A 26,296-nucleotide genomic window follows, 5' to 3' on the forward strand; every position below is an offset into this window, starting at 1 on the left:
GGCTGCTCTCACTGGCCCCAGGCATCCTTGCCGGGATGTTCAGTCTTGAGTCTCAGATGAGTGTTGCCGTGGCAGTAGTGTCCCCGTCAGGCCTCAGGCCCCACCGGCCCACCCTGGTTCCGCGTCTTCAGGATCCCTTCTGTCCTGTGTCCCTGGCCCCTCCTGGGCTATAAGCCAGGGCCTGCAGTTCCTCTGGGATATGCACATTCCCCTGGTAATGTCACCTTTTGAAATGATTAGATTATCCCTTTTTTATTCCTATCCTGATATAGCTATAAAAATGGTTTGAAATCTTGATATCATAATAAGCCATTTCTTTTTATATACAAGTCTGAAGTGGATTGGTTGTTTCGGTGATCGAAGTCATGTAATCGTTTAAACTTAGTGATGATAATTGTAGTCTTTGGGAAATCACGCTGATGAAGTTAGTGATGAAATCACCAGAGCGGCTTTGATGGCGACTTTGGCAGACAGTCCGTTTTGCTCTTTTCTCTCGATAGTATACGATGCTGTCAGGGCAAGTTCCGTTTCAGTCTCATGATAAAAGCCTGACGTGCACCAGCGCAGTGGAGATCGTGAAGAAAATTAAAAAGGGAGACTTCTCCTTCGAAGGAGAAGCCTGGAAGAACGTATCCCAAGAGGCTAAAGACTTGATCCAAGGTAAGAATCTAATGAAAAATTTTATGTGATGTGTGGCGATTGAAGTGGAGCCATACCCGTGACACATATATTTGTTTGTGAATTATTCAAGAATCCCTGTGTGTTTAAGGGTTCCGGCTCCTCTGTTCAGCTTCAGCTTCGTGTCTGGATACCCTCTGTCGGCAATCTCATCCATGTTCACAATCACACCTTCAAAGAGAACCGCTTTCTCTTTCCTCTCCTTTACCCCAGGCACGTGCGTGCTCCTCTCTCCCGCTTGTTTCCGTGGCCAAGGCCCTGGACCCCCACCACCTTCCTCGCCTCCCGCAGCCAGGCCCTGGGTGCTGGGGTTCAGCCTCACTGCCAGCCACCCTCTCCCCATCCTCATGGCTCTCATCTGAGGTCTGGTCATAGCTCTCTCCTAAAATCCACAACATGCTTTCAACTTACCTACTTGCCCTGGCTTTATGTGTCTGTCGTCCATCGGCTCAGTGACCTTGCTAATACCCAAATGCACTCATGCCTTTTCTCTGTTGGCGGCTCTTCAGGGAAGGCCAGTGAGCTGTAGGTCAGACCCCCTAAGTGGAGCCTTCGCGGCCTGGCTCTGCCTTCCTCTGTTTCCTGGCGCCCTCGCTCCAGCAGCTGCTGCTGCTGCTGCTGCTGCTCTGTCGTGTCCCGCTCTCCGAGACCCCGGGGACCACAGCACGCCAGGCCTCCCTGTCCATCACCATCTCCCAGAGTTTGCCCAAACCCGTGTCCATTGAGTCGGGGATGCCATCCAACCATCTCGTCCTCTGTCGTCCCCTTCTCCTCCTGCCTTCAATCTTTCCCAGCATCAGGGTCTTTTCCAGTGAGTCGGCTCTTCGCATCAGGTGGCCAGAGTACTGGAGCTTCAGCTTCAGCATCAGCCCTTCCAGTGAGCACCCGGGGTTGGTTTCCATCAGGCTGGACGGCGCTGTGGGGTGCCTGCATTTCCCATCGCCCTTCCAGTGAATGCTCAGGGTTGATCATCAGGCTGGACGGCGCTGTGGGGTGCCTGCACTCTTCAGAGTGCTGCGCTTTTTTAGATTCTGCTCACCTTTACTCGAGCTCGCCCTAATCCTGGGGCTCGCTGTGTCGTCGAGCCCTGCTCATCCCCCAGGACCCATCTCCTGGAAGCCCCCAGGGTGCCCACCCCCCAGGGGGGAGCCCTGCCCGGAGCCTTCTGTGCACGTGTCCTCAGCCGGGGTAAGGCCTCGCGCACAGCTCCTCCCGGGGTCCATCTGCACGCTCCCTGACCAGCGGAAGATGTTTGTGCGTCCAGTAGATCTCGGCGCTCTCCGTTTGGAGGGGGCTTTCCTGGCCCCTGGTGGGAGTTCTTGTTTCAAGTGGTGGTTTTCCCCAGACTGGAAAGCCCCACAAGCCCGCAGCCTCCTGGAAACAGGCTGCTGTGGGCTTTATTGTGAGCAGCCAGCGCTCACCAGGGAATCTCAGTGTAGATGGAAATGGAGGTAATTATCCTTTGAGGAGGTTGACGCCATATCGAAACCATCATGTCTTGTGAACATAATTGAGAATCTCTGAGGTTGATTTTAAACTATGTTTGAAATGACAGCTCATGAAATAAAAATATCTTATTTATTCCCACAGGACTTCTCACAGTCGATCCAAACAAAAGGCTTAAAATGCCTGACTTGAGATACAGTGAATGGCTTCAAGATGGCAGTCAGCTGTCCTCGAATCCTCTGATGACTCCGGACATTCTGGGCTCTTCAGGAGCTGCGGTGCACACGTGTGTGAAAGCCACCTTCCACGTGAGGCTCTGGCTCTGCGCTCCTGGGTGGTCTGAGAGGGACTGGATGCCATTGCTCTGTAATCTCGGAGGCTCACACTCAGGCAGACAGGCTTTAAACGAGTTATTTTAATTTCAGATACGCTCCCTTCATGACACACGGGGCTTCCCTGGTGGCTCAGAGGATAAAGCGTCGGCCTGCAGTGCAGGAGACCTGGGTTCGATCCCTGGGTCAGGAAGATCCCCTGGAGAAGGAAATGGCAACCCACTCCAGTATTCTTGCCTGGAGAATCCCACGGAGGGAGGAGCCTGGTGGGCTACAGTCCATGGAGTCGCAAAGCGTCAGACACGACTGAGCGACTTCACTTTCACTTTCGTGACATAAACACATTACTAAACAGAAAGGGCATAAGGACCGGAGCCACCACAAACCCACAAAATATTAATTTGACATTTGAGTTAAGGCAGTAGTCTGATACTTGGATAGTTGAAGTTTTTCAGTTGCTAAGGAAAGCACTATGCATATTATTAGAGCTTTTCCAAAAATGTTACTTTGTTGAAGGTTAGTTGATTTTACGATGGTAATTTCTGCTGCGCGGCAGACCGACTCAGTCATGCTTGCACATGAACACATACTCTCCGTTTGTTTGCACACCCTTTTCTGCTATGGTCTATCACGGGATGTCGAATATAGTTCCCTGAGCTGTACAGCAGGAGCTTGTTGCTTATTGAATTCTGTCTGTTTGGCAGTTTGCGTCTGATAAACCAAAACTCCAGTCCACCCCTCCCCCCCCCCCTCTCGGCTACCGTGAGTCTGTACTAGCACTCTCTCTCTCAAATAAGCTGAGTCACTGTCCGTGGAAACTATAAGTCAGCATTAGGAATTAAGGCACGTGCAAAAGTCCATCCCTTCAGCGTTCATTTTGTGCATAACTTTATTGTTCTAGAACCTAAGGGATAAGAAGTAAGCTAATTAGTATTAAGTAACTATTGTATACTTGAAAGGCTGAGGCTCCACAGTAATAAGTGTAGATTCTGGCACACTCGTGCCGAACAGATGCAAGTCCATTAAGGGAGCTGTGTGAGGAGCAGGGGAGTCGGAGAGAAGCACCATTGCTTCTGAGAGGGTTAGCTGAGGAAGGAGACAGGACAGCATCTCCTCTCGGCTGCAGAAGTGGGTTGAAGAAGCTAACGGACTGGGGTCTGGTGCGGTGTGAGGAGGCTGACTGCAGGCGTTTGCAGATGCTCCAGACCTTCTCAGTGGCATGTGAGGCAGGATTGGCACCTCAGCAGTGCCTACGCCCGAATCTGAGAAAAGCAGAGACGGGCTGCTGCGAGGAGGAAGCCAGGCTGAGGTCTGTGGAGCTCATCTCTGCGTATTATTGTGTCCAGCACACACCCAGACTGCACTGACGTGGGCGTGGAGGTCAGGGGCTCTGTGCTGGGGCTTAAAGCTCAGGATGAGTGAGGTTAATGGGGGGAAGGGAGTGAGATTGCTGACATTCTCCAGGAATTTCCAGTCAGTCGGTGGTTCCTGTAATTGAGAGGGAGCGCCCCCTCTTCAAAAGATTGACTAGAATTGGGACTCCTGGACAGCCTTGCTGGCGGGTTTCAAGAGGGCCTCAGAGACCCTCCCCCGGCGACTTCTGTGCCCTCCTGGCGTCTCAGAGGCGGTGGTCGGAGGACCATGTTCCTAGGCTTCCCTTGTGGCTCACCTCGTGCTCAGTAACGAGTCCGCCCACAACCCGGGAGACCTGGATTCCACCTCTGGGTTGGGAAGATCCCCTGGAGAAGGGATAGGCCACTCCCTCCAGGATTCTGGCCTGGAGAAGTCCATGGGCCGTGTAGTCCACGGGGCCGCAAAGAGCCACACACAGCGGAGCGACCTTCGCTCTCACGCTCCCAGGACGAGCTGGAGCTGCGGGTGCCAGCCTCGCACTGTCTGCCGGCCGCAGCTGCGAGGGAGACTGCAGTCCTGTCGCTTTGGGGGCGGTTCCCCCGTATTTTTCCTTCCTTTCGTATCCAGTCTCCCGGTCGTGTCCACCTCTTTGTGACAGTGTAAACTGCACCCCGCCAGGCCCCCCTGTCCCCCACTGCCTTCCAGAGTTAGCTCAAACTCATGTCTATTGTGGAGAAGGAAATGGCAACCCACTCCAGGGTTCTTGCCTGGAGAATCCCAGGGACGGGGGAGCCTGGTGGGCTGCCGTCTATGGGGTCGCACAGCGTCGGACACGACTGATGCGACTTAGCAGCAGCAGCAGCAGCAGCATGTCCACTGAGTTGGTGATGCCCTCCAGCCATCTCATCCTCTGTCGCCCCCTTCTCCTCCCGCCTTCAGTCTTTCCCAGCATCAGGGTCTTTTCCAGGGAGTCAGCCCTCCACATCAGGTGGCCAGAGCATCAGCATCCGTCCCTCCAGTGAGTGTTGAGGGTTGATTTCCTTCAGGACGGACTGGTTTGATCTTGCTGTTCTCCCCTAGGCCTTCAACAAATACAAGAGAGAGGGGTTCTGCCTTCAGAATGTGGATAAGGCCCCTCTGGCAAAGAGGCGGAGGATGAAGAAGACCAGCACCAGCACGGAGACGCGCAGCAGCTCCAGCGAGAGCTCGCGCTCCTCGTCTTCCCACTCCCACGGCAAGAGCACGCCCACGAGGGCGCTGCAGCCCGGCAACCCCGCCGAGGGCGGCGCCCCTGAGAGCCTCTTCCAGTTCTCGGACTGAGAGCCCGGGGGGCCTGGGAACCGAGACGGCTCCGCTGTGCCTTCAGTGCCCTCGGCCTACCTGGAGGCCAGGCTGTGTCTGAGAAGCTGCATCCCGCTGATCCCGTTGGCATCTGCCCCGCAGGGAATTTTTCCAGGAAAACCCAGCTGGTTATCCTCATCCAGAAGCACCGGGCAGAGAATGGGACTGTGAGCAGAGCACACGGGATGCGGTTGGTGACCTGGATGATGCCCGCACGACTGTTCCTGAGGGCGCAGGTGTCTGTCTGTCTGAGTAGGGGCCGGTGAGGTTTGAGCCGCTGACAGTAAGTCACAGGGTCGTCAGAGGTCCGCCAGCAAGAGTCCCTAGGACTGTGATGATAGCTGTTGCTTCACTTTGTGGGTATTGCGGGTTTTTAAGAGAGATGCACCCTTTGAACAGTGATTTATCAGCAAAAAAAAAGAAAAGGTCTAACTGTTTTCCAAAAGATTCTGTCAAGAATTTTATGTGTGGTGTATACTTATTTCTTGAGAGAGGATTTTAACTTATTGTTTTTGTTTTATGGTTACCTATGATGATAACCTACTGTTATTAATCTTTTTCTAAAAACTAAAATAAAAGGCATACGAAGGCCCCACGCTGCGTATCAGGGGCCTCTCTGAGATGCATGCTAAGCTACGTATGGTTTTAGTTTTGCACTGCTCTTTCCTGGCAGTTTGTTTTCATGGTTACTGCAGAATATTAAGGTACATGTCTCTGTTTTAAGTAATATTGCACTTTATTAAAAAACATGAATAAAGCAAGCTGTTTTATAAAGTGCACTCTCTAGAGCATATGTACGGTATTCTTGCCCTCTTTTTTCCGCATTATCCACTTTAAATTTGCCCTCACATCCCCCTTCTGCTTAGGATGCAACGTGGAAGGGGCTGTGTTGCATGGCGTAAGCACTGGCCACTGAGGCGCTGCTGTGAGGAACCCTAGACGGAAGCCCCATTAGACACTGTGCTCGTGGGTACACTGTGCTGCGCTGCAGCGAGGCTTTTCCTCCTGTAGTCAGATACTATGTACATAATATTTTAGAATCATATCTATGACTTGTTTGGAAGTTTTTCTGTTTAATTTTAAAACCAGAAAGCATATTTTATAAACTTATGCAGAGCGCTTGTATAGCTCAAAAGTTTTGAGTTCCTAACCGAGAGCAAGCGATGTGTGCTGAAGACATTTCACTGAATGATCGCTGCATTTTGGAATATGGTTAATTCACTCCCTATGCAAAAGAAGAGGTGGCAGGATTTGTGTGTTGTATTTTTTTTAAGCCATCACACAAAATGTCAGGACTGAGAAAAGTGATTTTTTGCTATGTTTACAGGAATCATGTTTAAAAAGGTAATGCCCAATATGTTTGTGTTACCAGTTTTGTTAACAACAACCTCTTGAGCATTAGTTTGGAATTGGGCATGGTATTTATTTATTCCTTTCCTGAGATAATAGCATTAATTTCAGCCAGTTACGAATACTAAAGATATTGCACTCTGTGTAACAGCAGCATATTTATTACTGAACCATGTATATATTAATAGCACAGGCAACAAAAATGGCAAATATTAAACTATTTTCAAAATGTCTTATCCTGTCCACATTTTTGTTCACAGTGATTATCGGAGATAACTTTTGCACTTCTCAGCGGCCCAGATGGCTGCATAATTCTCAGGTCAGTGAAAATCGTGTGCTTCTAGCTTTTGGCCCTTCTCAGTAACGGTGGTGAATCTGAGGTGCATCATCGCCTTCACGGACTGTGGTTCCATCAGGCACAGAGTTAAAATAACCAAGAAAATGTCCATTCATATCTATAGTAAGATCGACTGTATCTAGAAATGTGTGAGCTAGCGCCATGCACTTTAAAGACTGTGCATTCTAGGAGAAAAGACGCATAAAGTGTAAACTATGGAGGCTTCGTTGCAAAGGGAGGGTGATCCAGAAGGGCAGTCGGCACACCCTCGTGATTGACGGCATTGGTGGTGCAGTGTGAGTTTTGGAAATTTGTGGGTTCCACCTACGTTTATTACCTTTGCCACTTCTGCAGGACTTGAACAAAATGAAACAGTAAAATGGTGGGCAGCACACGAGGAAGGAAAGAGAAAGCCGTTTTATCAGCTGCTGGGCTTTCCTTCATAACCTTGAGCGGCCTTGCGGAGCGCTCGGAGCAGGGCCCACGGGGCCTGCCCCACCTCACGCTGCAGGCCGTCGGTGTCTGTGAATGGCGCTGTAAAATTCATGAAACTCTGATGTAGTCGCATCAAAGAACCTAAAAAATACTTCATACGAAAACGTTAAAAGAAAAGACTCCTCTTTGGAGAAGAATAGAAGTAGTTTTAAGACAGACAAACATGAACGTTAAATCCTCTGTGTAATAGTTTTGGGGACAGAGCCGAATCACCGCTCCCCTTCCTCCTCCATTGGCTACGCCATCGGGTCTCATGTCATGATGCCTCTGGTTCCTGGGTCTGTAACTGCCCGTGGCTGAGAGGCAGGAATGAGACAGCAGGAGCAGCAGAGGAAAGACACGCTGTAAAGCTGGCCTCTAACTGCTGCGCCGGATCCGGTGCTGAGCGAGGTGAATCAGCTGCTCTAAAATTCATTAGTCCTTCCGACCCTTTATAGGATAATAGCCACTGAGCCGCTGGCGCAGAAAATCAAGTCTCCAGAGTTAGTTTCAAGATTCTGGTCTCTCTCGGAATTGCAGATTCACTTACCCGTGAGAGACCACCTTCTATTTTTTTTTTTGTACTACTGCTGATTTCTTAAATATCTGTGGTATGCCGAGAACTTAAATAACTGTGTAAATGGCTTTGTATAAGGCAAGTTATTAAAAGAAAAAAAACACTAGGGTAGCTGTGACTTTTTTTTAATAAGAGAATTCCTTTTGTATCTCAGTTTTTTTAAGTATGTTCTCAAATACTTTATACAGGTATATAGTTTGTCTACTTACTTGCCTTACCCTCATTCCAAATACCTGTTATTGTCATATATGTGAAGAACGGGGTACCAAAATGGTGAAGATTTCTACATTGTTGACCTTATAAGTGTGTGAGACCACCTGATTACTTTGTGTGTTCTCCTAATGATCAGTAATAAGAACACGATTTGGTGATTGTGCGATCATGCTTTTAATATTAAGATCTAAGTAAATAAGGTAAATTCAGACACGCTGCTTACACCACAGCAGTATAATTATAGGTGATTCGCTGTAACATAGTGAAATATCTTTAAAACTGTTGAGTTTTGGACCCTCAAATATCTTACACTAGAACATCCCAATTTCTGGCCTTTAATTTATTTACACCATGCAGGAGTCAACCTTTATTTAATAGCTTTATCTGGCATGAAAATGTTATGTGGCAGGCTTTAATAAAATTCAGAATTTAAATTCAAGTCATTGTCAAACTCAAAGAAAGTAGAAGCGGCCATAAAATGCCAGGTGCAGGGAAGGTCTGTCCAAAGAGAGCTGCTTCAGCGGCGCAAAGGGTTTACTTGCTGTCGTGGTAAGGAGCTCCAAATTGTGCTGTTTCTTAGAGAATGTTTTCCTAAAAGGTAGTTATTTAAATTTTTTTTATATGGGGGAAAAGTGTACTTTCAAGGAGGCAGCATTTTTCATCTTAAGAACATTTGCTTCATTTCTTGCCTTTGAGCTTTCAAGGTGTTTCTCCTGAGCCCCTTTCTTTGTGTGCCCAGCTCCCTGTTATGTAATTAGGTGATTAATGCTTTCATTCCCCAAGGCAGTTGTCCCCTTTTTAGTTCATGAATTTGTGAATTAAGCAGGTATCTGTATTTTATATTCACCTACTATTAGACCAGAGGTAAAGTGGTTCCCCGTCTGTCTCGGCTTCACATTAGTGCAGAGTGGGCTCCCCCATTGTCAGCCACTTCCTCCCCCTCCCTCCCGCGCACGCGGCGCAAGCCGAGCTGTCTGTGTCTAGAAGGAGACTTGAATTAAAAGGCAGGAATCTTGGTGTTTATTCATCAGGCATAATTTTTCTGGTGTATTTCTGCCGGAATAGGTAGGAGGACATTGTGTGACATTTCTCTACTTACTAATGTAGTAGTGTGTCGGCTGTCGTGAGGAGCGTGTCAGCTGTCATGAGGAGCGCGTCGGCTGTCGTGAGTGTGTCGGCTGTCGTGAGGAGCGTGTCAGCTGTCGTGAGGAGCGTGTCGGCAGTCGTGAGTGCGTTGGTCGGCTGTCATGAGTGTGTCGGTTGTCATGAGCGTGTTGGCTGTCGTAAGGAGTTGGACACTTCAGATCGGTCAAGTATTGTTTAATGCAGCAGGTTTTCCCCAGAGCACAGGAAACTGGGATAATTCTTAGCTTTATGTGGTTTCCGTTAGTCTTTAACGTTGTATGACATTGTTAATTTATACAGTTTTATAAAATTTGTCTCTTCACTTAAAAAATTAAAATTCCATTTTCATTCTTGTTCCTTTCCGTACAAACAAGAACAGTTTGATCGTTCAGGTTTTGAAGTCCTGCTATGTAGAAAAAGAAGAATAAAACAAAAGAACAACCCTCCAAAATGTCGTGACTTAGAAAAGGAAATTTAAGTTGTATGCACAGAATGGTACAGGTTTATTTCCTGGCATTTCTGCTTGTAGATAGTTTGGAAAATCATTGTTGCTCATGTGTTATTTGTTTTAAAATTCAGTATGGTTGAGGAACTTGGCATTCTTAACTGCGGTTTTATTTCTGGCTTTGTAAGAGCCTGATCGTGTAACTGGGTGCTGTTGGGCTGGGATGGTGTGTGATGATAACCCTCGTTAAACACCTGCTGCCCTGGTAGACGTCTGACCCTTCGTGACAGCTTATTCTAGGTCCTGCAGTGCTACCCTGTCTGCTCAGATCACAAATACTGTGGAAGTGGAAGATGCTCAGTCGTGCCCCACTCTTTGCAACCCCATGGATATACAGTGCTTGGGATTCTCCAGGCCAGGACACTGGAGTGGGTAGCTCTTCTCATCTCCAAGGGATCTCCCCGTCTCCAAGGGATCTCCCCAACCCAGGGATCGAATCTGCATTGCAGGTGGATTCTTTACCAGCTGAGCCACCAGGGAAGCCCAAGAATACGGGAGTGGGTAGCCTGTCCCTTCTCTAGCAGATCTTCCCGACCCAGGGATCGAACCAGGGCCTCCTGCATTACAGGTGGATTCTTTGCCAGCTGAGATACAGTGGAAGCCCCAAATATTGGTAAAAGGAAAGGTTAAATGCATAATAATTCTCATACTTTTGATGGCTAAGAAGAGGAATATAGAGGTGCTACCTCACATATAAAGTTACTGCTTTAGTATTAAAATTTTGAAAAATACCATTAAAAACTTGATTGCATGAATTTTAAAAAAGAGGAAACCACATTTACTCATACATAAAGGAATTTTGTAAAGGCTGGCATTTTAATTTATAATTTGTATCAGTTCAGTTCAGTTCAGTCGCTCAGTCGTGTTCGACCCTGCGACCCCATGAATCGCAGCACGCCAGGCCTCCCTGTCCATCACCAACTCCCGGAGTTCACTTAAACTCATGTCCACTGAGTCGATGATGCCATCCAGCCATCTCATCCTCTGTCATCCCCTTTTCCTCCTGCCTCCAATCCCTCCCAGCATCAGAGTCTTTTCCAATGAGTCAACTCTTCCCATGAGGTGGCCAAAGTACTAGAGTTTCAGCTTCAGCATCATTCCTTTCAAAGAACACCCAGGGCTGATCTCCTTTAGAATGGACTGGTTGGATCTCCTTGCAGTCCAAGGGACTCTCAAGCACCACAGTTCAAAAGCATCAATTCTTCAGCACTCAGCTTTCTTCACAGTCCAACTCTCACATCCATACATGACCACTGGAAAAACCATAGCCTTGACTAGACGCACCTTTGTTGGCAAAGTAATGTCTCTGCTTTTGAATATGCTTTGTAGGTTGGTCATAACCCTCCTTCCAAGGAGCAAGCGTCTTTTAATTGTATACTTCTGCCTAAAGTGGTAATGGCACCCCACTCCAGTACTCTTGCCTGGAAAATCCCATGCACGGAGGAGCCTGGAAGGCTGCAGTCCATGGGGTCGCTAGGAGTCGGACACGACTGAAGTGACTTCACTTTCCCTTTTCACTTTCCTGCATTGGAGAAGGAAATGGCAACCCACTCCAGTGTTCTTGCCTGGAGAATCCCAGGGACGGGGGAGCCTAGTGGGCTGCCGTCGATGGGGTCGCACAGAGTCAGACACGACTGAGGTGACTCAGCAGCAGCAGCAGCCTGACATGGTAGTGCATCTTTCGGTGTGGAACTGAACACTTGTTGAAAATAAGCTAAGCTGCAGTAATCTATGTAACTATGTAAATTCTTCCACAACTTTACATAAAGATAAGACTTTTTCTCCCTAGAAAGTAAATGGAAGAAAAAGATGAAAAACACTTTTTCCCCTCAGTTCTATGTGGACACCTAAGAGGAAAAACATCACCAAGCCGCAGCTCAAAGGGCGGCCGTCCGCGCCCGCCGCGGCCTCTGCCGTCTTCGTTCACCGCGGCCCTGGTGCTTCTCTCGCACCGGCTTTGTTTTCTGGCTTCGTGACTACGGATACACGTTGATGTGTCCCTGCACTGGAGTTCAGTTTCTTAGGCTCCAAAATCACTGCACGTGGTGACTGCAGCTGTGAAATTAAAAGAGTCATGCTCCTTGGAAGAAAAGCTATGATCAACCTAGGCAGCTTTTATTAATAAAGCAGAGACATTACTTTGATGACAAAGGTCCGTCTAGTCAAGGCTATGGTTTTTCCAGTGGTCATGTATGGATGTGAGTTGGACTTAACTGAGCACCAAAGAATTTATGCTTTTGAATGGTGGTGTTAGAGAAAACTCTTGAGAGTCCCTTGGACAGCAAGAAGATCAAACCAGTCCATCCTAAAGGAGATCAGTCCTGAATATTCATTAGAAGGACTGATGCTGAAGCTGAAGCTCCAGGATTTTGGCCACCTGACGCGAAGAACCGACTCATTGGAAAAGACCCTGATGCCGGGAAAGACTGAAGGCAGAAGGAGAAGCGGATGACAGAGGATGAGATGGTTGGATGGCGTCACCGACCCGATGGACATGAGTCTGAGCCAGCTCCAGGAGCTGGTGATGGACAGGGAGGCCTGGACTGCTGCAGTCGATGGGGTCGCAGAGAGTCGGACATAACTGAACTGAACTGCACTCATCTCACACGCTAGTAAAGTAATGCTCAAAATTCTCCAAGCCAGGCTTCAACAGTATGTGAACCATGAACTTCCAGACGTTCAAGCTGGATTTAGAAAAGGCAGAGGAACCAGAGATCACACTGCCAACATCCGCTGGATCATCAAAAAAACAAGGGAGTTCCAGAAAAATATCTACTTCTGCTTTATTGACTATGCCAAAGCCTTTGATTGTCTGGACCACAACAAACTCTGGAAAACTCTGAAAGAGATGATGGGAATACCAGACCACCTGACCTGCCTCTTGAGAAACCTGTATGCAGGTCAGGAAGCAACAGTTACAACCGGCATGGAACAACAGACTGGTTCCAAATAGGAAAAGGAGTCCGTCAAGGCTGTATATTGTCACCCTGCTTATTTAACTTGTATGCAGAGTACATCATGAGAAACGCTGGGCTGGATGAAGCACAGGCTGGAATCAAGATTGCCAGGAGAAATATCAATCACCTCAGATATGCAGATGACACCACCCTTATGGCAGAAAGTGAAGAGGAACTAAAGAGCCTCTTGATGAAAGTGAAAGAGGAGAGTTAAAAATCTGGCTTAAAACTCAACATTCAGAAAATGAAGATCATGGCATCCTGTCCCATCACTTCATGGCAAATAGATGGGGAAACAGTGGAAATACTGACAGACTTTATTGTGGGGGGCTCTAAAATCACTGCAGGTGGTGACTGCAGCCGTGAAATTAAAAGACACTAGCTCCTTGGAAGGAGATTTATGACCAACCTAGACAGCATATTAAAAAGCAGAGACATTACTTTGCCAGCAAAGGTCCATCTAGTCAAAGCTATGGTTTTTCCAGTAGTCATGTTTGGATGTGAGAGATGGACTGTGAAGAAAGATGAGCACCGAAGAACTGATGCTTTTGAACTGTGGTGTTGGAGAAGACTCTTGAGAGACTATTTCTTAATATGTTTTGACTAGCATTTATAGGTCATAATTAAGATCACAGACATAAAGCTTTGATTGGGGCAGAGAAGTAAATTTGGGGATGGAAATCGGACAGGAATAAGGAAATGATGATGCCCGTGAGGAAGCGCGCAGCCGCACCACTCTGCGATGCGAACGTTTGGAGAGCGCTACTGCATAGCAGAGCTCTTGGTATTTCAGTGACCGTATGGATAAACACCTTTTAATAATTCTGTCTACTGTGTGGATAAACTCAGTAAACATGTTATGTACAGGCATTGTAAGGTGGCTGTCTTCCTTTCAGGGGCCTGTTGATAACTTTTTGCTCTGTTTCCCTACCTCCGTCCTTCCAGACTTTTCCTCCTGCCTTTTGCTCAGACCCCTGGCATTCTGTGGCCAAAAGGATCAGTCACACTGGGGCCCTAACTGCATGAGCAGTGATCATGGTTTTCACACCTTTTAATGCAGTGTCCTGGGACACCCTTCAGTATCTTTGTTAGCGGTTTGGAGATTGCCTCTTGTTAAGCGCCTGTTCAGGTTGCTTGTCCGTATTTAGCGGGTTGTCTGTCTTTTTCCTGCTGATTTGCTGGGATTCTTTACGTTTTAGTGATGGTGAGGTTTTAGTGATATATTATTATAAATATCTTCTCTTTGGTTGGCTTTTCCACTTTCCAAATGGTGGCCTTTGGTGATCAGAAAGTACTAGTTTTTATGAGGTCCAATATACCAATCTTTTCTCTTATGGTTAATGATTTTTGTGTCCTGTTTAATAAAGCTTTACACCAATCTTATGAAAATATTCTTAAATTTTTTTAAAAGCTTGTTTCATCACTCACACTGGGTGCACAGTTAACCTCGTGCCGGTGTTTGTATGTGGTGTGAGGACGCAGCCAAAACCACTTATTTCTGTGAGCGTCTTCCCTTGGCCCAGCCCAATATACTGAGCGGCTCGGTGCGTTGCAGCTGGAGTTGTTAAGTCTTCGCATATGATAATGTAGGACTTCTGACACCTCTGATCTTCTTCCCGATGCTCTTAGCTACTCTTGACCCTTTGAATTTTCAGCCACATCTTAGTAACAGTGTCTCAGTTTCCCTAAGGGACCATGTAGATGACCCTAGGGTTTAATTGATACTGCATTGAAAATAGAGATCAATTTCAGGAGAATTTATATCTTCTCAATTTCGAGTTTGGCAGTCCATAAACATGGTATATCCCTCTATGTACTTGCCTTCTTGAATTTGGCTCAGCAATATTTTAAGATTTACATGTACAGGTTAGATTTATTTCTGGTTTTTTTTTAAATTTCTTGATGTTTGGTGTTTGTATTTTATCATCTAATTCTTTTTGTTAGCATATAGAAATAAAATTAATTTTTGTATTGTCTTTGCATCCAGCAACCTCACTAAATGCACTTCATAATTCTGTAGATTTTTTTGTATCTTTTCGTGTGCATATACCATCGTATCTATTATTTGTAGAAGATGTGTTGTATATATACATGGAGAGACACTGGGGTGGGTGGTCCTCCTCCAGGGAACCGCCCCACCCCAGGGGTCCGACCTGCGTGTCCCACGCGGGCAGGCGGGCTGCTCTCTGCCCGGCTTTGCTTCCTTTGTGAAGTTTCAGTTTCTCCAGAGAAGGCAGAATGAGCAGGCGCTCCCCCCTCCCCGTGTGCTTCCTTCTCTTAGGGGCCGCAGCTCCTCAGGGCCTGCCTGCACTGGTTTGCTCCTTGACGTCCGTAAGCAGGTTCCGTGCGTTTTGTCGAGCTCTCGTGCTTTTTCACTGGGGAGTTAGTCCCAGTCCCAGGCTGCTCCGCTGCGGCCGAAGCAGAGGTTGGGTGATGGTCGTCTGAATCACTGCTGTCGCTTCCTCGCAGTGGCTCCTGGCAGTGAGGACTCGGTCGTCACAGGCTCACCTGTGTTCATTTTTCCCTTCATGCACGAGACAGTTTTTGAGCTCCTGCTTCAGGCCAGGTACTATTTTAGAAACAGGTAATATAAGAGTAAATTAGATAAGATCTCTGCCTCTTGTTTTAAATAAAGGCTACTTAATGGCTTCTGTGTCATGCCTGTACTAATTAAAGACTTTGCTCACATGTAGGTGAGAGAAAGATAGACTAAGATCTTTTGGATGACAGCACCTTCCTATTTTATAGGAATGTTTTTAGCCCTTTAAAAAGTCCTGCTGAGACTGATTCAGCTCACGGTGCACACGCAGTGCGCCAGTGATGCTCCGCCCCTGCACAGGTGGGGCATCATGCGTGATTCTCTACCTGTGAGTCTTCACATCATGCAGACAAACGTACAGAACTCAGTTTGAAACATGGTAATACGAGAGTTTGAGCTGAAGCTCCAGGAACTGACTTATGGAGAACAAATCTAAGTCTGAGATTAAGTCTTTCCGTGAGCGTCACCGTGCGTCTGATAAAGAACCAGCCGCCTGTCTTTCCTCACTTCAGTTCTCACGCGCGGCAGAGCACTCGCTAAACGCTCCGGGAGACTGGGAGGCGGCGTGGTGTCCTCACTCCTGCAGAACAGCTTCGGTGTCACTGGGGAAGGTCTGACCAGGCGCGTAGCACTGTTAGGGTGCTGCGGTCAAGTGAAAAGGCTGCTCCTCTGTCCTTTGCTGTTCTTTCCCACTTCGGAAATTTTACCTAATGGATTATTTTCTATCCCAAAGCCACGTTCCAGAGACGACCCTTTGTACCTCCAACTGCAGTCCATGTTCACGGGATCAGAGAAGCTCTAGAAACTGAAGTGCGGTCAGGGGCAGGCCAGGGATCCTCAGCAGCTTGGCTTGGTGTCCGTGGAATGACCGCCCTTTTGGAATGGTCTAAGAACCGCCAGTGAAGAGGACGAGCAGCCCGGGTCCCTTTGCTGTTCATCTGAAACGCCCGCAGCACTGTTGATCCGCTGCGTGCCCGGTCCCTCAGGGGCGTCCGACTCTGTGACCTGGGGACGTAGCCCGCTAGGCCCCTCTGTCCGTGGGGTTCTCCAGGCAAGAGCACTGCAGTGGGTGGCCAGGCCCTCCTCCAGGGGACCTTCCCCACCCGGGGCTCGAGCCCTCGTCTCCTGTCTCCCTCACTGGCAGGCGGGTTCTTTACCACTAGCGCCACCTGGGAAGCCCCGGTTCCCCAGTATAAAATAAAAAGGTTTTAAAAAAGGTAGAAGCCAGACACAAGAAGCCACATGTTGTATAATCCCAATTATGTGAAATGTTCCAATAGGCACATCCACAGACACAGAAGTAGGTCAGCGGTTCCCGGGGATGGCGGGGCGGGAAACGGGAGTGACTGCCTGTGTGTGGGCGACGAGGTCCGGGGACGGTGAGACGCTTGGAATCAGGCGGTGGTAGTGGCTGCGCACGGTTGTGGCTGTACCAAAGGCCACCGGGTTGGCCGCTTAGCGCGTTGTTGGCTAGAGATGTGTGGTGACCACAGGCATTGGTTTCTGCAAAACTCCCTCAGTCAATAATGTGTTCAAATGGTGAGTTTTATGTTCTGTGAATGTCATCTTAATTTTTTCAAAATCACATACACCTAAAAGAACTACCAGCTGGAGAGGAAATAGGTACTTTGAAGAAGCCAGCTCTAACACCTTGCTATTCAGAGAATACCCTTCCCAGCCATCCTTATCTCAGCAGCAACTCGATCTGAAACACAGTCGATACTGGTTGGAAAGCCTCTTGGAACAGAACTTAGGTTCTTGGGTTCAAAGTGAATGTGCTTCTTGCGGCAAACCTCAAAAACCCAGCCTAGCAGAGGGCACCTCCTTCGGACCGTGTTTTCCCAGCGTTGGGTGGTGGTGGATGGATACCGATGCGCCCTGTGTTTTACCAGCAATTACATACAGCTTCTCGTTACCGTACTTTTATCTGCTCTGCGGGCCAGTCCCTCACTTTTGGCCTCGTTGTCATAAGGGGGCCACCAGCCCCGTGTTTCACATACATTTTCCTTTGGTGAATGCTTTTCTCAAATACCTAATCCTGCTTACGTTAGCTTTCTCTCAGAAGCAGATTCATCTGTGCAGCAAAGTGTTTCCTTGAGTCATGAAGTCATTTGGAGCAGTCGTTTTTTTTCTCAAACACAATTCCACTGAAGTGCCAGAAACTCATGCTACTCAAGACTGCCTTTTTACTGAGAGTACGGTTGGCCCTTGAGTAGCACTGGTTTGAACTGCACGGGTCCACTTATATGTGGGCTTTTCCAGTAGTAAACCCTCAGGGCTTCCCTTGTGGCTCAGCTGGTAAAGCATCTGCCTGCAGTGCAGGAGACCTGGGTTCAGTCTCTGGGTTGGGAAGATCCCCTGGAGAAGGGAACGGCTACCCAGTCCAGTATCCTGGCCTGGAGAATTCCATGGACTGCATAGTCCGTGGGGTCACAGAGTCGGACACGGCTGAGCGGCTTTCACTCTCACACTTTGCGGTACGGTGCTGTCCTGGTTGCCTAAATCAGGATGCAAAAGGTCTTCCTCTAGAGGAGGGCCGGCCAGCAGTTACACGCAGGCTTTTGTCTGCATGGAGCGTTGGCACCCTTAAACCCCCTGTGCAAAGGTCTACTGTGGTCAGAGGTTATGCTGTCTCAACTCCACTGTATGCATTTCAAATATATTTAACCTTAATAATTTATTTATACTCATAAAATGCAAAGATTTTATCAACATGAGAGTGAACCTTTTTATTCACCAACTGAGATAGCACAAGAAACTTTTCTTTTGTCCAAGCAAAGATATGAACTATTTTGAAGAAAATTAATTGAACTTTAAAAGTGTCAAAATGCTTTTATAGCAAATGCAAATAAAGGTGTTTCAAGCCACAAACTGTTCTGCATACAATCTTCATGGGAAGAATATATATTGCAGCACCATAAAGTCGTACTTTTTATAGACTTGGGTGAATGTCTTGAAAGTATTTTTAAATGGTACATTAAAATTTTTTTCTTGAAATATTTTTAATATATTAGAATAAAGCACACCTTATAATGTAGTACGTATAGTATAACTATTTTATCATTAATTGCATATATGTTTTAAAAGTGGGCTGGGGAGATAAAAATTATTTGTAATAAGTACACTATTATTTTACTGAGTAATTCTGTCTTTTAGATATTTGAGTAAAGTCTACTGGCAAGGTAATCCAGATTTTTTTAAATTATTGCTGCCCTTGCTTTTGGGACTCTTATTGGCTTTCTAATGTCAGAAAAATCCTACTCCCCTAACAATTCAGGAAAGTTTTTCTCATGGTAAACACATACAGTGAAAAACTCAAGTCTTTCAAAATTCTAATTAGTGTTTAAATTGACACGTTTGAGCCATATGTATGTTGCTGCTGCTGCTGCTGCTGCTGAGTCGCTTCAGTCGTGTCCAACTCCGTCTACCCCATAGACGGCAGCCCACCAGGCTCGCGTCCCTGGGACTCTCCAGGCAAGAACACTGGAGTGGGTTGCCATTTCCTTCTCCAGTGCATGAAAGTGAAGTCGCTCAGTCGTGTCCGACTCTTCACGACCCCATGGACTGCAGCCTACCAGGCTCCTCCGTCCATGGGATTTTCCAGACGAGTGCTGGAGTGGGCTGCCACTGCCTTCTCCGATGTGTACGTTATGAAAGCTAGAAAGGAAACTGTTTGTGACTCTTCTCCTTAACGTATAATCGTTCAGTCCAGTCCAGTCCAGCTGCTTGTTTGTGTCCGGCTCTGCGACCCCATGGACTGCAGAATCTCCCTTATGTGGGCTCTTTAAGTTAGTTTCTGCAGTGGTCTTATGTTAATTTTTCAAACATGAGCAGATCATGGCGGCTGTAGTAACGGGTTTTGTTTTAAATCTGGTAGCATATTTAAGGATCATTAAACTATAAATTACAATGTCAACTCTTCATACTTGCATTATAATTACTTAAAATTAGTCTGCATTAATAGTCTAAATAAATAGTTTGGAGGGAAAAAATACTGTTCTATTGTCTAGTTACTTAACAATTCACTTGTCGCTAGTTACTGAATAGTTCAGTGAAATATATCTGGGGCTTGTAACACCCAGTTAGTAAGACTCGTTCCTTAAATGGAGTGCTTTGCTGGGATCCTAGCCGATGCCGAAGGACTCTGATACCAGTGATCAAAGCAACCATCAAATATGAGATATCTATGCAGCGTTTGTTTCTTAGTAAATGAAAGAGAAGGCTATACATAGTTAAAACTACTAATACCAGCTTGGTTTCCTAAGAACTAATATAGGGACTTCATGGTGGTTAAAAGTCTGCCTAGCGATGCCAAGGACACGGCTTTGATCCCTGGTCAGGGAACTAAGATCCCACGTGGGGCGATGAAGCCTGTGTCCTGCAAGTAAACAGCCTGCACACCACAACCAAGACCCGATACAGCCAACTAAATAAATAAAAGTAAACATTGAAAAAAGAACTAATAGAGCTGTAGCAGGTGATAACATTCTAGAGTTCTGGGTTATTTTAGCATAGCTTTAAAGATGGCTAGAATTTGGATTTAATAAAACTCCAGAGTCCTAAACTTTGGTGTTTAAAACACCCAGAGATAGGTATTTATTTTTTGAAGATTAGGTAAAGAATACATTTTATTTACTTGGTTGATTTTTATCTAGACTTTATAAATGTGTGTTTTTTTGTTTTTTGTTTTTTTTTTTAGCTATTTCATTGGTGCATTCATGGGGAATTTTAGTTTGGTTAGTCAACTCTTTGCACTGAGTTTTGGGTATTTGAATTTTTAAAAAAAATTTTTTGATTGTTTGGTTGGTTGGTTTGGGGGTTTCTTGTGGGTGAGGGGATAACCTAAGGAGTTTCTGCAGCAGAAATATCATGAAACTATACATGTCCCTTATAAATTTGTGGCGTTTGGAGGGGTTTTTCAAAGCCGATGTTGGGAGGTAGGCAAATTGAGCAGCGTCACAGTGAATTCTTTTTTGCACAGTGAATTCATCTCATGTATAGAAAGACAAGCATATTCGGCAGTTTTTGCTAATATTCTGGGATTCTTTTCATTGTCACTCTTTTGCAAACTTAATAATGTTCCTTTCTGATAAGAGGCTGGCTGGAATTTATTTGTATTTTAAGAATATTTTTAATGTGGAGAAATTAAAAGCTGCACATAGGCCTCTCGTACGGCGACTCTAAACCATCATTGCTCCATCACCAACCATACTGCCCGCTTGCACATACATAGTCTTTCATTAAACTTAGCACTTTACATTGAGCATTTTAAAATCTTATTTGGGCAGATTTCATATGATGGGAGTAATACATAAACATTTTTTCCTTTTAAGGTGTTTAGACATTGGAAATTAATGGTTTGCTCATGAGCCATAGATTTAAGGAACCGTTGTAGATGAAATTTCCATTCTTTTTTTGTAGATGAATTGCTTAGGTATAATACTATATTTCTATATTCTAGGACTCTTACCAAATAATGATAATTTCTTAATATTGACCAACATGTTATTAAATTAGCTCTTTTTGTTCAAAAGAGCTCTGAGGTGATTAGGAACACGGTGCTGAAGTTGGATGCAAAGTTGACTATTTTTCACTGAGCCTCTTGGGAGAACCGAAGTCTCAGGAAGCTGTGAGTAATGACGCATAAGCCCACGTGTCGCTTAGTCAGGGCCCCGGCTTTGTTTCCAAGTGTTCAGTTTTTAATAAATACACTTATCAGCGTCTTAAGCACGTTTGTCCTTTAAAGGAAAGCAGGGTTACCAGAAAAGAGCTCACTTTCTCTTTTTCTTTCTCCCTTTCCTGAACTGTTGGCTTCAACTGAAGAGTAAAATGTATTACATTTGACTCTCCATGAGTATTGCTGATGAGTTTGCAAAAAACAGGTGGGAAGGCAATTAAGTACTGTATTTCCAGATGGCCAGACCCTCAGCCCCTGTGTGCCTCCTCCTCCTCCTGTAAAATGAGAATAACTATACTTGTCCTCCCCTGCCTCAGCAGCACAGTGAAAGATCAGTTACAGTAGAGGAAAACTCTCTAAGGTGCATTGATCCCAAAGATGGACAGAATATGGATGTAGCTGTTATTTAATAATGACGATTTTGTTGCACAGCAATTTAGTCGTGTGTTTGCTTGATTCTGTATAGTGAATATCAGCATTTTGAAGTGGAAATTGATAATAGGGAGTTTTTTAATTACATAGATTTTTAATACTTAAGGTCATCAAATAGTATTGGGGGGAAATTTTGAGTGTATACTATAGATCTAAGTGTGGATTTAGAACGTAAAACTACACCCAGCTAATTTGTAGACTGCCTTGCTATTTGAGTTGGCTTGGTTATTTCAGAGGCCTGCACAGTTGACCAGGTCAGAGCATCATCATGGCAGTATTTTTAGCGAACCCCAGAACCCCAGAATCTAGGAACCTTGGCGATCATCCAGTGCAGTTTCCTGCTGGAAGCCACGCTCCTTCCTGGTGCCCTCGCTGCTGCGTGCTGGCGCAGCCCCTTCCTGAAAATGGTCTGGGGCAGGAGGGCTCTGCTGCCTCCTCACTGCTTCGATGTGCCCCTTTCGTTCAAGAATTTCCTAAAACTTTTGAACTAGTCATGTGTTACAGTACAATGCAAGCATTTACAATTTTGTATTGAACACCGTCCTTATTTAAAGGGCCTGGGTTGGCATCATTTTCTGGGTTTTGTTTCATCTTTGTTTTCACCGTGGTTTTCCTCATTGTTTTCGACCTGGTTTCATCGTTGATTGGCTGGTTTCGCCATTTTCTTAATGATTTGACCGTATATTTTTCCCCTTTTATTTGTATCTTCTTCCACTCGGCGTTTATGGTGAGCAAGGAGGGAAGGGATGTCTGGTTTTTGAATGAGCTAAGCCCCTGACTTCTGCCCTTGGCTTCCTGTGGCCGTTGAGTTGATAAGCACCTCTTATTTTAAAAGGTCCTTCAAAACTAGAAGCCGTGCCTTGCAGGGCAGTGCCTGGGAAGCAGCGTCAGGCACTCTGGGGAAGGGGAGCTGAGCGGACCTCGGAGTAGACTGTGCCAGCGCCCTGCAGCCGAGGCTGCTCCAGAGCGCGCTTCCGCAGACGGGAGAGGCGTGGCGCTCCGGTGTGGCGCCAGCCGCCAGGTAGGGCGGCCTGAGACGGTGCGTCCACCTTGCCTCAGCAGGTCAGGTTTAGGACATACCTAGTTCTGGTATTTAAACCCTCCCGTTTGCCCGTCTTTGGGGAATGGCCGCACCTTGGCTTTGCTCTCTGGACCGAATGTGCGTCCGTAAGTAAATCGCTTCAGTCCTGTCTTTTCATTTGGTTTCGCTTCTCTGCTCCTCTCTCTCGTTTCACACTCTCCTCCTCTCCCCCCGCGGGATCCCTCTGCTTTGTCCCCACTTTCTGAAGGAAGCTGTGCTTGCTCTTTCTGGCCTCGAGGTCACCACCTCACCAGCCTCGGGCTCCAGACCCTCTACAGAGCTTATCAGTGGGTGGCCGCCAAGTTCACTCTTTTAGACACTTTTAAACAACTTTTGCCGTCTGGTCACATCAGCTATGCAGCAGTCTAAGGTGGCCCATCAGGCAGAAGACTCGCCAGCCAGAGGGTGCGCTTCTAAAAAGACCTGTAGTTAATGACCTCCTTCAAAAAAGCTTCTCTTTTCAGACATATGGGGGCATGTTCATCCCTGGTCAGAACTTTGTTTGCAGTTTCAAAAGGGTTGCTTCTGAAGGTGTCTTGCAACCTTTTGTTGCTGGCTCTGTCGGCTGCCTGATAAGCAGTGGCTGAGTCACCCTCCCCTGAGCTCAGAGGAGGGGCTGCTGCGCTCAGACCCCAGGCAGCAAGCAGCCTCTCCAGCTGGAGCCAGCGACTCATTCATCATCAGAGGGGAGCTGTTCTGTTCGCAGATGCCTGCTTATATTTCCTTTGCTGGGTCCTTGCCGCGGTCTGCTTGCCCTGATGAGGCTATTTACCTGCATATCTCTCCCTCTCTCCCTCTCTCTCTCTCTCTCTCTCTCACCTATATCCCAATTTCCCAATGTTAAAAATTCCTATTTTACGCTGCTGCTGCTGCTAAGTCATTTCAGTCGTGTCCGACTCGGTGCAACCCCATAGATGGCAGCCCACCAGGCTCCCCCATCCCTGGGATTCTCCAGGCAAGAGTACCGGAGTGGGGTGCCATTGCCTTCTCCGCTATTTTCTGCTAGAAAGAAGCAAAAAGTCCTTTTACGTGAAATCTATAAATAAATAGGGTTTGCTTTGGGGCTAGATAGTTTCTTCTTTGGGTTGTAAACCTCAATTTGGATGGCAATTAGAACGGGTTTTTAACCTCTTTGAAAAAGCCCTTCCAGGGCAAACCTTTGACAGAGTTACTTAAGTGGCACATAGTTACAATTTTATTTGCATGATTTTTTTCCCAAGACTCTAGAAGAACTTAAGACATTCTGACAAGGCAAGAAATAAAATTATCCTCACATCAAGGATCCGTGTTTCTCTCATATCTGCCTTTCTGCCGTTTTTCATTGGTTTTATTAGTATTATTCTAGTATTAGTCCTCCCCAAAGGGAGTGGTTGGAGGTCTCCCACATTAAGTATGTAGAGGCTTTTCTATAGCTGTTTTCCTGAATCCCATATAATACTTCATGGTAGGACTTTTTAAATCAATTCTAGCTGGGCTAGAATCTTCAAGTATTAATTTATAATGACTTGCCCTCTTCTAGGGTTAGAAGAACTAAGCATTAGTTTCTTTTGTTGCTATAAATATTCATGGTCATTTGCATGTTATTTGAATGCTTTATAACAGTGATAACTGGTATTGCTACTGATTAAAGGTAAAATATAAGGAGTTAAGAATTTATATACTAAGAGCTATTGACTGAGAATTCTCAGCATCCCATACTGCTTGCTTAAGAGGGATGTGCTTTTTTCAACCCCCTGGCGTCTCACTTCATCTCCCCTTTGTTCAGGCAGGTCTGAATGAGTTGTCGCTGGAAGATACACAGGAGTCAAAATTGAGCACAGCATGGAAATATGGCGTCGTCTTGCCTTGGGAGTTCAGCCTCAAAGTTTTTATATGTGGGTTTTGTTTTTAACAAAGCAGTAAGGGCTTACTTTCTGTCAATTTGTGTGTGTGTAAAGATGTATTTGTTCAACTTTAAGAAAAAAGTAAGCCTGTGAGTGTGTGAACAGCGGATTCCGGTTTTGGGTGTGCGGGGTGGCTGGGGCAGACCGCGTGGTTCATACACAGTGTGCTGGTTTGAGAACGGGCTGTTAAAGTAGCCCTGCAGTGGCCGGCGGTAATTCTCGTCGCAGGGGAGCGACTCAGCTGGGCTTGCTGGGCCCAGAGCATCTGCGGGTGAGGCGCTGCGGGTGTTCCGTGAGTGGCAGTCGCTGTCCCGGGCTCGGGGAGGAGGCCGGTCTCTGCTGAGGGTCCAGGCAGGGTGGGCCCCGCCGTGGTGCTGAGCGAGTGTGCGGGAAGGACGCTCCCCGGGGAGCCCCACAGCGCGAGGGGCTGCCCCCGCTGGGCAGTGCGGGAGCCTCGCTGAGCCCGGGGTTCCAGGGCAGCTTCTGAGCGTGGGCCGTTCCGTCCCCGTCCCGCTGCTCACCCTGCGGTAGGACGGCGGTCACGCCCAGGCTCAGGATGGGGCTTCCCTGGTGGCTCAGACAGTAAAGAATCCACCTCTAATGCCGGAGACCTGGGTTTGATCCCTGGTTTTGGAAGATCCCCTGGAGAGGGGAACAGCTACCCACTCAGTATTCTGAGCAGGAGAATCCCATGAACAGAGGAGCCTGGTGGGCTATAGTCCCTGGGGTCACAGAGAGTCAGACACGACTGAATGACTGACTTTCAGAATATGGTGCCTTATGCGGCAAAAGGAAGCTTCCTGGTCTTGAAATGGAGAGCAACCTGGATGATCCAGGTGGGCCTGATGTCACCACAAGGGTCCCCATGGGAGAGGCAGGAGGTCAGAGAGCAGAGAAGCCCTATCCTGCTGGCACTGAAGAGAAAGGGCCCACAGGCCTAAGGGCACGGGTGGTCCCAGGATAAGGAAAGGGATGCTCCCCAAGAAGAACCAGCCCTGATGACACGGACTTAGACCAGCCAGGTCGACTTTGGACTTCAGGACCCCCGCTTAGCAGGATGAGACCCCCCTAGAACGTGGCAGCCAAGAGCACAGGGGCCCCTCTCTCCCGGCTCCAGAGGCTGTCTTCCCAGGAGACGCAGGGAGGCAGCCTTTCTCCACCCGCGCCAGCCCCCTGTTGCCGAGGCCGCGTTCTGGGCACGTGCCGATGTAAGCTGGGGCCTGGCCCTCCTTCGGCCCCCGCTTGTGCGGGGTGGGGGCTCCGCCGCAGTCCTGGGGCACGAGAACTTCAGGCCTGGTCTTGCCGGATGCCTGCAGCCGAGTTCCCTGCTGCAGAGGCTCGGAGGCCTGCGCCCCGCACCCCCTACCCCACTGAGCCCCAGAGCCGACCTCACTCCGAAGGAGGCCCGCCGTGGTCCCCAACCCCGGGCAGAACTAGGTTCGCGCTCGCCTGGGACCAGGGGGTTTAGGGATGTGAGGGCTGGGAGAAGAGGGCACAGGGCTTCTTTTCGAGGCGGTGAAGTGCTCTGTGACTGTCTGTGGTGACAGTTGCCCATGCCTGTGCTTACACCGGAAGCCTGAGTTGTAAGCCTTCAGCGGGTGAACTGCATGATCTGTGAATTGTGTCGCAATAAATCTGTTTTAAAAAGGACCAACGAAGATTAACCTTGTGTTTCTTTGAGCCGCCGTGTCTGTGACGGCAGCAGCAGGAGTGGCTCCTCCGGCCACGCGGTCTCGCGGTGGCCTCCCTGCTCGTCTCCCTGCTGAGTGCCAGCTCTCCCAGCGTCTGCCTCCTGGCTCCTGGGTGCTGCACAGCCTCTTGGAGGGGTGTCTTTTTCCTTAGCTTGGGTGAGACGAGCTTTCCTTTACACCAAATGAACGGAGCACGCAGGACAGAGCAGGGCAGCACCCCCAGAGATGCCGAAGCTCTTCCCCTTCGCACCAGCCTCCTGGAAGGGCTCAGCCTGGGACAAGGCCTGGAGGCTTCTCTCAGGACG

The 26,296-nt window shown here is 47.5% G+C and overlaps 1 protein-coding gene across 8 annotated transcripts in view; it reads left to right on the forward strand.

Moving 5' to 3' along the window:
- RPS6KA5 (ribosomal protein S6 kinase A5) overlaps window positions 1-6,736 on the forward strand; it is a 184,900-nt gene extending 178,164 nt beyond the window's left edge. For 7 of the 8 annotated variants that reach the window (XM_018053829.1, XM_018053830.1, XM_018053834.1 and 4 more), the window contains 3 exons: window positions 501-660; window positions 2,269-2,432; window positions 4,890-6,736. In XM_018053829.1, the coding sequence (XP_017909318.1) occupies window positions 501-660; window positions 2,269-2,432; window positions 4,890-5,129 (564 nt within the window). In that variant the 3' untranslated portion in view covers window positions 5,130-6,736. The remainder of the gene's footprint in view (window positions 1-500; window positions 661-2,268; window positions 2,433-4,889) is intronic. The other variant, XM_018053831.1, reaches the window with a different exon arrangement.

This window comes from Capra hircus, chromosome 10 (genome assembly GCF_001704415.2).
Source record: "Capra hircus breed San Clemente chromosome 10, ASM170441v1, whole genome shotgun sequence".
NCBI lineage: Eukaryota > Metazoa > Chordata > Mammalia > Artiodactyla > Bovidae > Capra > Capra hircus.